The 10,869-nt window shown below is 37.5% G+C and overlaps 1 protein-coding gene across 1 annotated transcript; it reads left to right on the top strand.

Moving 5' to 3' along the window:
• Positions 1–894: 894 nt before the first annotated feature.
• On the top strand, positions 895–10,847 carry LOC127793500 (acetyl-coenzyme A synthetase, chloroplastic/glyoxysomal). Its single transcript, XM_052324249.1, has 14 exons — positions 895–1,658; positions 1,861–2,004; positions 2,588–2,743; positions 2,831–2,953; positions 3,060–3,228; positions 5,097–5,179; positions 5,623–5,724; positions 5,801–5,889; positions 5,993–6,083; positions 7,505–7,618; positions 7,914–7,990; positions 8,072–8,150; positions 8,475–8,543; positions 8,660–10,847. Exons 1-14 carry the CDS (start codon positions 1,155–1,157, stop codon positions 8,837–8,839), a joined length of 1,980 nt encoding a protein of 659 aa, XP_052180209.1. The 5' UTR covers positions 895–1,154; the 3' UTR covers positions 8,840–10,847.
• The last annotated feature ends 22 nt before the right edge of the window (positions 10,848–10,869 follow it).

Raw genomic sequence — 10,869 nt, 5'->3', positions numbered from 1 at the left:
TTTAATTTATTTACTTTTTCTAGTTATTCGATCAGTTCGATTCAGTTTTTGATACATATTCGATTATTTTAATTTCAACATTTCGATCGATTTGATTATAAAATTAACCAAACTCTCACCCCTAACTTTTAGTTAACTTACTTAATATGTATAAAAATAATGTATACCAACTCCTTATTATAAAGAAAATCGTTAACAACTAAAAAAAAAAAACCACTTTTTACCATGTCAAATTTTTAATCATTTTAATACTAAATCCAAAGTTATATCAACCTTGTTGAATGGTATACTCTAAATGTCTAATTTGATCAATTATATTTAATTATTAAAACATTTTAAGAAAAGTAATATATAATATTTTAAATTACCTTATTTCATTATTTAATTGAGAATAGATATGGATGAGTAATATTTCGATTAAACTAAAATAATTTAATCGAATGGACTAAAATTAATGGTTTAGTTCAGTTTTTAAATTTGAGTATTTTAATTATTTTAGTTCTATTTTTATATTAAAAAAATTAAAATAACTTAATTGACTGAAATATCAAAAATCACATCGATTTTGACCAAATTTTTAGTTTTTTTCCTCTTTTTGATTGTTTTCGGTTGGTTTAGTTTTTTTTAATTTATTTAATTTGTTTATCTATTCAATTAATTCGATTTAATTTTAAAAAAAAAATCTATTTATAATTTCATAGGAATAACACAACATCTCAAAAATTAAACTTTAACATAAAAAAAAAATTAAAAGGGCAAAATAAATCATTAAAAAATAAATGACAGAACGTTGACTCGCCGAAGCGCCCACCTTGGAAGTGCAGGTCCCAAAGGGGCAAGCCAGCTAGATATTGTTTTCTGAGTGCACGACGGAGCAGAGGGCGGCGACCATAAACGCAAAACAAAGAGTATTCTAATCCGAAACGAATTGACCAGACCGCAGCAGAGGCTGTCCGGGCGGGGCGGGGCCGATCGGTTACGTGCGTCGAACCAGGAATTCGTCTTCCTTAGGCGGCGAGTGAGTTGGTGGGGGTCGGGTGGGGGAGTTTTACGGGTTCAATTCAAATGATTGACAGAGAGAAAATCAAAATTCAATCGGCTTTGTTTTGTTTAATAAAAAAGGGGTTAAACGGTGGGTCAGGGAAAGAAAAAGAATGCAGTCAGCTATAAGTACAGTTTGTTGCAGTCGAGGACGGGGAGGAGTCACCGCTACGCTACCACGAGAATCACGGGTGATAGTGAGGCCGCCTCTCTCTCCTCATCTTCTTCTTCTGCCTCCTTGCGCGTCGTCGTCGTCTTCTTCCGCTGTGATTTGTCTATTGCCGCCGCCGCCGCCACGATCCGCCGGAAGTAGCGCCGCCGCCGGCGGTTACTGGAATTCGAGAGCGAGTTTTGGATCGGGAGCGGGAGTGGGGAGGATGTCGACGGATTCTGCAGTGAACGGATCGGGTTTGTCGCTGTCTGGTGCGAAGAAGAATGCGCGGACTTCGGATTACCTGCGGCACGTGGAGTCGATGAACACGATGCCGTCTGGAGCAGGCAAAATTCAGAGGCTGAACGCCGTCATCCTTGGAGAGGCGCTGGCTTCTGAGGAGGATGATCTCATCTTTCCGAGCGAGGATTTCGCTCGGAAGGCTCACGTTTCCTCTCCTCAAGAGGTTCGCATTTTACCGCTTGTTTTTTTTTTTTTGGTTTTCCCTCATTTTTCCATGCGTCGGATCTGGCACTTGCATTGATGTGCTTTTGCTGCCAGCATTGTTTCCTTTTATATTTGTACACTCGCAGCCGCCTTTTCGGGCGGACTGTTTTGTTACTGTCTTTCTAAGTTTACGGCGATGATTTTCTTTGGTTATTTCTCAGTACTTGGAGATGTATAGAAGGTCAATTGAGGACCCTGCTGGTTTTTGGTCCGATATTGCTTCGGAGTTTTACTGGAAGCAGAAGTGGGGACAAGAGGTCTACTCGGAGAATTTTGATGTCAGAAAAGGGAAGATCAGCATCGAGGTAATTGTGGATCTCCATTTGCTCTTCCTTCATCTATCCCCGCCCGCCCCTTCAGCAGAACTCATATGTAAATCTGTAAAAAGGTGTTTGGAACTTGTGATGCAAAGGTAAGTTATAGGAAAGGAAATAAGTGGCGGACAACTTTTAGGGACATTGGTAAAGAGAAAATACCAGGAAAAGCATTTTTATCTTGTTTTGGAGGTATAGAGCAGAGAGTAACGAGGAAGGAGAAAAAACAGATAAAAATTATTCTGAAAAGGGGAAAGAAAGTAATATGAAGCTGAGAAGCAAAATTTCTTTAGTTATTCTTTGTTGGTTTTTCATCTTTTCCCTCCCTAATAGGCATCTCAAACTTTGGAAGGTTGGGGAGTTACTATTTTTGAATCCCAAGTTCCAAACACGCTGGAAAACTTTACCTCTGCGTGATTTGTTGTGTGCTTTGTTCTTCATTTTCCCATATACTATGGGCTGCAATGACTTGATTAAGTTTGTGCGTTAAAAAATTATAAGTAACAATTATAAGTCCGTGTCTTGCTCTCACTTCCCAACAGATGTGTGCTGATATGGTTGTGTTTCTGAGCAGTGGTTCAAGGGAGGTGTCACCAACATTTGTTACAACTGCTTAGACAGGATTATTGAGTCTGGAAATGGTGACAAAATCGCCATTTACTGGGAAGGAAATGAGCCTGGTGTTGATGGCAGTTTAACTTATAAGCAGCTGTTGGAGAGAGTTTGCCAGGTTAGACTTGACTTCGTTCCTCCTCCTCAATTCATTTATTGGAAAATCAAATGCATGATATATTTTTCTCATGTGTCTTTCCAACAGCTTGCGAATTACCTGAAAGATATTGGTGTTAGAAAGGGTGATGCCGTTGTAATTTACTTACCAATGCTTATGGAACTGCCAATTGCAATGCTCGCATGTGCTCGAATTGGTGCTGTTCATTCGGTATCAAATAGCAACATTCCTTGAGCCACACTTGCATTCTTGTTTTTGAATGTATTTCTCAAGCAGTTGTGTGTAAATGACAAAGATGTTTTAATTGTTCATTCAGGTTGTTTTTGCCGGATTCTCTGCAGAGTCTCTTTCTCAGAGGATTATAGATTGCAAACCAAAGGTTGTGATAACTTGCAATGCAGTTATGAGAGGATCCAAGGCCATCTATCTCAAAGATATAGTTGATGCTGCTCTTGTAGAATCAACCCAAAATGGGATCTCTGTAGGTGAGGAACTTTTTAAGTCACCAATTGTGGATTGAGTGCAATTACCTAGCACATTTATATCCTTGACTATGACTTGCTGCTTTGTGACAAAAGAATATGTTTGAAGTTGCAGGTTCAGGCTAAGTAGTCATATCTGTCTGAGTGCTTGTATGTTGAATTTTCTCTCTAAATATATTTTGAGGTTGCTGTTTGAACTGCCCAATCTTTCCAATAATGGAAAAAATTGGTTAAATCCAATTCCTTGTTTCATTTTTTATTCTTCTTTGGTATTGATGGTGCTTAAAGTTCCTTTTTGTTGCCCCCCAAGTTTGTGAAACACGTGATACTTCACTGATGAAAGAAATATACTTGTCATGTAGAGATTAATAAAGCACAATGTCCACTAAATATCTGAGGATTTGTCTGTCTGGTTCAGGCTCATTTTCAGTCATAAGTCACATTTAAGCCATAAAATGATTATTTAAAAGCCCAAAGGTTTCATAATATTAGATATGATAGAAAAACATGATGCTATCAGCTGGATATGCAAAGGTTAACATATAGGCAACCTGTTTAGGTTGAAGGAATTATATGGTATATAAGCACCAGTCCTGTCCGATCTATAAGATAGTGGTGTATTGGCATAGCAAAATGCCTTTTATTATAGTAAACTAAAATTTGTCAAATATGATGTGCAACACCTCTTTGAGACCATGGTTGTCAGAATCATGATCGTAAAGTGGTCTCATGATGTCATGAAAACAAATGATGGCCAAAACTAAGAAAATAGTTGGTGACACAAAACTCATTGTTCTTATTCATTATATTTATGTTCAAACATAATTGTGGCAATGTATAAGAGCATCCCCTTCCTTCTTGGAACATTCATGTGGGTGTGGGTGTGCACAATTTAACAAAGTAGATTTGGATGGAGAGCTTGGGCAATCATAGAATGTGTGCAGTGGTTGTGATGGCTTATTAGATGGGGATGGGGGCTGGTGTATGTTGATTGGTGGGCTGGAGAATGATGGTGGTTGATCTTTTGGGTGTGGAGATGGTGGACTCAATTAAGCAGGTTGGGGCCTGATGGAGGAAGTTGGTGGGTGGGGGATGGGTGATGTACCAGCAAGTGGACTTGGTTGATGTTGGGTGTTTGAAAGGTGGGAAGGGCTATGGAGATGATACGGCTTGGGTTTTATGGTGGTGGCATTGGGTGCATGAGGGGGCAGGTCCAGGTAGTGGCACGGTAGGGGAATTTTTTTTTGGCTGTGAAGGTGATGGGGTTTTTGGCTTGCTAATAGATTGGGGTGTTCAGGTAGGGTTGTGCTGTAGGGGATAGTGGGCCCAGGGAAGGGGAATGATTTTTTTGGGGTGGGGTGGGGTGGGGTGGGGGGGTGGCAGGGCACATGGGAAAGATTATGAGTGTTTGGTTGTTTGGTAGTTCCATGGGTTGTAGTAGTGTACTGGGTTTTTGTTTTGAGCGAACATAAAATGCTTTTGAATATAAACAAACAAGCATGTTTTTGCATTCAGTTTCCAAATTGTTTGATATAAAAACAATACAAAAGAAATGAAAAAAGATTACTATAGGAACTCTTTCATGTTTGGAGTCACAGTTATAGATGCACTTACATGTACAAAAAAACATCTGTGAAGAGGAGATTTGTAAATTCAAACCAACTAATTGTAGTGCATGTAATCAATATGTGTTGAAACTGCTTTGCATCAATAACCAGCATGCATGACATTTTTGTTGGATATGCAATGTTACAAAACATATCTTTACCTAGAACTTGCAGACCTATCTAATTCTTAACTACAATGCAATTCTTCTATTATCAACTATTTGTCTCCCATTCATATGGAACTTATATTCCTTCCCCTTGTAGGTGCATGCTTGATCTATGAAAATGTATCAGCCTTGAAGAGGGAGGATACCAAGTGTCATGAGGGAAGAGATATCTGGTGGCAGGTTAGTAGAGACTGCCTTTCTCTGCTGTTAGTTCTATTTTGACAATTTTACAAAAAGTTTAGTAGAGGCAGTGCCTTTCAGAGCTATCTTTCAACTCACAATTTACTATGGGTTCACTCCCGCTGTCAAAATGAAATGCGGTTAAGTATTTTGCACTGGATCCAGTTAGTAATAAAAGCCTATATGAACTTTCCAATTTGTACATGGGTGGCATCCCCATAGTACTATGGTTTCACTCCCGTTCTGGTTTTTATATATTTTTCTTAGTAAGCTCATTTAAAATTAGATTTTTTTTTTAATATGTAGTAATTGGAGTCCCATTGCTTTCTTCCAATCATTTACACCTCTTAATGTTTGTGCCATAATTTTTACATGCTGATGACTATTTTCTAATTGTAAAGAGCATACTTGACTTCAATTTCTTTGGTGTGTCTATTTTCTAGGATGTTGTTCCAAATTATCCAACTACATGTGCTGTTGAGTGGGTTGACGCTGAAGATCCACTTTTTCTGCTATATACTAGTGGAAGCACTGGAAAGCCCAAGGTATTTGAGGCCTCATAATAGCAAAATTCTTCTGTATGTTTCTGTTATTCTGATATTATCTATCCACCAATGAAAGGGTGTTCTGCATACAACTGGTGGATACATGGTATACACTGCAACAACGTTCAAGTATGCATTTGACTACAAGCCATCAGACGTATACTGGTACTCAAAAACCTTCGGCATGAATTTTTAATAAATTTTTGTATTGGTGATTAGATTAACAGTGGTTGGATTTGGTGACTGACGTTTCTTTTCTTTCTTTTAGGTGCACAGCTGACTGTGGTTGGATTACTGGACACAGCTATGTGACTTATGGGCCTTTGCTTAATGGAGCAACAGCTGTTGTATTTGAAGGGGTAATTAATTTAGAACTTATCAACTAGCATGATTACTTGGATAATTTGCATTTAATGGGGAAAACATATCCTCTTATGTTAGACACAAATAATTAATTGAATAACATTACTTGTGTGTCTCCATAAACATAGAAAGACATTGTTGATGATTCATGTATCCTGAGTGAGGAATTCAATGCATACAAGTGATGAGAAACAAAAATAAAGACTTTGAGTTGAGGATGGCGGTTCAAAATCTGATTGCAACATAGATTGCTGCAACTCTGAGCAAACATGGTTCAATACATGAAGCCTGCAACTAAAATCAAGCTTGATATGAAGACAAACAGCTAGTGACCAAAAACACGAAAATAAACATAACTGTAATTTAAAAAAAATAAAATAAAACCTGAGCTCTATTCACCAAGCAACACTAGACTTGGTCTCCAAGCAACATATCCAAGGGAACTTGGGAACTTCCACTGACTAATAATTGCTCCACAATTAAGTTAGTTCACCTCAGGCAATCCTAATTTGGCAGTTTTTAGACCCTAAATTGGAACACAAGCCCATTAGAAATAATTAATAAAAAACATCAACAAGGAAAACATGTTAAGGCTTGATCGCACTATGTTGAGTTGTCTACATGAATTCTAGCTCTCCAATCATTTTTATCTATGGCCTTGTCTTCTATAATTCTCTTATAACTCATATCATATACTTAATATAAACAACTAGATACTTTAAATTTCAAAGATTGTAAATTAAAGTAAAAGAAAGAATGAATCATCCTATGTGCTAAAGTAAGTATCTTGAACTAGAAATGTACTAAATTAAAATAAAATTTCCCTTTTTTTTAAGCCCAGTCAATCATCCTTCATACTAGCAGTGACTCCATCTCAAATATGCAAATACTTTGAACTTTAGTCCTTGCAGAAAGTGAAGAATTACTTATTTTGGTTTATTTGAACCCAAACCAATCACCCTTTAACCATCGTTCTGTGTGGATTCCTCTTTTTCTTCTGGTTAAAATATATATTAAAGAATGAATCACTTGATTGAATGAAAGCTTGTATAGGTAGAGCTGGGCATGGTCACATAGTTATCAGTAATAAAGTTATAAAGGTCAGTAATTGATCGTATATAATTTTGTTGGGCAAAACTATAATGTTCCCAACCAAAATCAGAAACACAAGTGGAAGTACATATTACATAATGACAATCTCTACCATGAAATGTGCTTTAATTCATTAAGCTTGCATCTGTGAATGTAGTGTAGTCCGCTGTTCACCATTTGCTACTATTATTTGAATGTGCTTGGATATTCAGAAATGCCATTTGATTGCCAGTAATGAGGTTGATCTGATCTGAGATCTTTTTTTTTTCTGGTTAGCACTGATCTGAGACCCTTTGCCAAAATGGTATATGTGTATTTCCTGCAGGCTCCAAATTATCCAGATCCTGGGAGATCTTGGGACATTGTTGACAAATTCGGAGTGACGATATTTTATACTGCCCCAACACTTATTCGTTCTCTCATGCGCGATGGAAATGAGGCAAGTAATTTTTAACTGTACATGCACTTTCAACCTGACATGCGTAATTGAAAAGAATTCAAATGAAAGCTAGTTAAGAATATTTTAGTGAGAAGATGACTTAAGTGATTTATTTTACCAATGCTCCCTAAGTTGGCTAATAGTCTAAACACGGTCTTACTTAACTTGGTAACGTACCCTAGCAGTAAATAATCACTGAACATACTCTTTTCTGCCTGAGTCTGTTCTCTGTGTTTATTCATCTCATATCCCCTAACTAGACATGATTTAGATAGTTCAAATATGTTTTCTGCAGTATGTCACCCGCTACTCACGCAAATCCTTACGAGTGCTTGGCAGTGTAGGCGAGCCCATAAATCCTAGTGCATGGAGGTGATTAGCTCTCTCCTTTTTCCATTTTGTTCACATATGTTGGAAGTCAAGCATTAAATGTCTTCTTTTTCATCCAAACAGGTGGTTTTTCAATGTAGTTGGAAATTCAAGATGCCCCATATCTGACACTTGGTGGCAAACAGAGACTGGTGGCTTTATGGTACATTGTTTTCCCCATTATCCTCAATATGTATGCCGACTCTTGAAACAATGTACCATATTGTGATAAACAGAACTTATCACTCCCTGCAATGAACTTCTAATCATGGAATTGACTGAGTCATCTGATCTAAGTATGAAACTTTCGCAAGTTTATATTCCCACTTTGAACAGAATAGATTTACTGATGAGATTGTCCCTGGTAATAAGAAGGATATTTGACTAACAAATACAGCATTAGGCTAAAAAGAAAAAGGCCTTTCTCTCTCATATGTGCTTCTTATTGTTGTTGTAACTGCAATGCTATTTGACTTGTTGCTTTCAGATTACTCCTTTACCTGGTGCCTGGCCACAGAAGCCTGGTTCTGCTACTTTCCCGTTCTTTGGGGTTCAGGTGCTTTCTTGCCCCTACTGTCCTGACTTAGTATATTTACGTATTGGTGAAATTTCCTCTATTTTTTTTCCTTCTCAAATTTTCCTCATCTTTTTGGTCTTTTCGCTCAAGTTCAGCCTATCATAGTGGATGAGAAGGGCAATGAGATTGAAGGTGAGTGCAGTGGATATTTATGTGTGAAAAGCTCATGGCCTGGGGCATTCCGGACGCTTTATGGTGATCATGAAAGATATGAAACTACATACTTCAAGCCATTCCCAGGCTATTATTTTACTGGTGATGGCTGCAGCAGGTAATTCTCTTTTTCTTTAGATCCCTAAAGTAGGCCTTCATTACCAGAAACTTCGTTGCTCACAAGATGGAAATATTAAAAATGTAGGTTTTTAGCAAAATGAATGTGTAAGGAGGAAAGAAGAGGCAGGATAGCAACATCTACAAAAATCTTTCTGTTCCAGGGATCAATCTAATTAAAAAGTAGAGAAGGAGGTGACAGGGCAACATGGAGGAGAAGAAATCTTTTTAGCCAGTAAACGTTTATGCAAGTAGAATGAGGTAGTCACTCGAAAGTTCTGCATGGAAAACTTAGGAAAAGGTATTACCATCACATAACCTTTTGTCTTGATCAAGAATCCATTGATTTGGTTACTGGAAGAGAGAAGGTTATGTGATGGTGGTTGTGGAAGGAATTCTATCAGTTGAGAAAGGTCTCTTCTGGTTTAAAGATTCACTAAGTGAGTTTGAAGATGAAGTAGTTGTGTTTCTAAGTAGTCTGACTAGGGTGAAGAATATTGGAGCCTCTTTGCCTTAAAGTGATTGGCTGGGAATAAGTTTAAACTGTGTAATATTTGTTGGTGAAACTTGGTCATCCCAAGAAAAGATTAGTTTAGATTTCTTGAATCAACCATTCATAAAGATAGATTAATTAATGAGAATGTTATTCAAAGAATTCAGGCATGATGTTTAAGATGGAAAAGTTCGTTCAAACATTTTGTTTGATAGTAAGATTCCATTAAAGCTAAAATAAAAATAACCAGCTATGTTGTATGGTACAAAATGTTGGCTAGTAAAGCACCAACATCTACAAAATATGAGTATAACAAAGATGAGAATATTATAATGGACGTGTGACCATACAAAAAGATAAAACTAGAAATGGGGTTATTCATAAAATGTCGGAGCGGCTTCTATTAAATTTAAGATGCTTGAACACGATTAAGATGACTTGATCATATGTGAAGAAGACCAATAGAGGCTCACACAAGGGAAGTGGATGGAATGGAACTAGTTATTAGCAAAATGGACAGAGAAGGATTAAGAAAAACTTAGTGGGAGATACTTTGATATGAGATGAATACAAGAGCCTAACAAAAGGTATGGCTATGGATAGAGGTGATTGGCAAGCTAGAATTCATGCATTCAACCCCACCTAGTAGGATTAAGGCTTGATTTGTTGTTGTTATCTAATAGTTGTTGGGAACAACAGTGTCATATTGGTGGTATTGTTTGCTATTGGAGGCTTATTGCCCGCATGGAGTTGTAGGTGCCAATAATGACTTAAAACATGCTTGGTTTGAAAAATAAGTAACTTTGCTTAGGCTTGGGTAATTACACATAAGATCACTTGTGTGAAGTTTAAAATTGCATTGGCTCATATTGTCTTTATGTGGGTGCTTCTTGTTACTTTGGGGTGAGTTCTTTGTGGTTATCAAATCCACGAGGGTTGCTTTGATTTCATGGTTGAGTTAGGTTGGATGGAACTCTTGCTTATACAGGCCACTCTTACTAGGAGGGCAAGCCTTGGTGGCAATAGTAAGGCTACTCCTTTGTAATTGGGAGCTCAGGTGTTCGGGTTACGGAAACAATCTCTTTGCATAACAAGGGTGTGTATAAAAATGACCCTTGTATGGTGAGCAAACATGTTCACTGGGGGCAGCCCCCTTTCTTGAGAGGATATGAGTATGTTGTTCCAACCTGGTACATATAACCAATACTTTTATTTCCTCTTATTTGAGTATACTTCCATATTATAGTTTTGAGATATTGATGATGTATCCGTATATTAGATTGAAGGTGGAAGTAGCAATCTGTTAAACGAATCCTTGCTGTTGGCCATTAACTTACCACTTGCTCTAAAAGATTAAGTTGTTAAGAAATGGCTCAATACTACTGTAAAAGTTCCCTAACACACACAGAACAACAATGAACACAGCATAATAATGGGGGAACAAATACACATTAGGAGACTTGACTCAAGGGTTCTTAGAAACCTGACCTCTTATACCATGTTCAAATTACTGCTCATCCTAAAAGTTCCAAAGGGTCAATA

This window comes from Diospyros lotus, unplaced genomic scaffold (assembly GCF_014633365.1).
Source record: "Diospyros lotus cultivar Yz01 unplaced genomic scaffold, ASM1463336v1 tig00010963_2, whole genome shotgun sequence".
Taxonomy (NCBI): Eukaryota; Viridiplantae; Streptophyta; class Magnoliopsida; order Ericales; family Ebenaceae; genus Diospyros; species Diospyros lotus.
This window is presented reverse-complemented; position numbering and strand designations above follow the sequence as displayed.

Excerpts from the sequence above, each read along its gene's own strand:
- LOC127793500 (XM_052324249.1), top strand. The coding sequence starts at position 1,155 with ATGCAGTCAGCTATAAGTACAGTTTGTTGCAGTCGAGGACGGGGAGGA. Across the intron at positions 2,744-2,830 it reads TGTTGGAGAGAGTTTGCCAG|CTTGCGAATTACCTGAAAGA; the intron begins GTTAGACTTGAC and ends TCTTTCCAACAG. Across the intron at positions 7,991-8,071 it reads ATAAATCCTAGTGCATGGAG|GTGGTTTTTCAATGTAGTTG; the intron begins GTGATTAGCTCT and ends TCATCCAAACAG.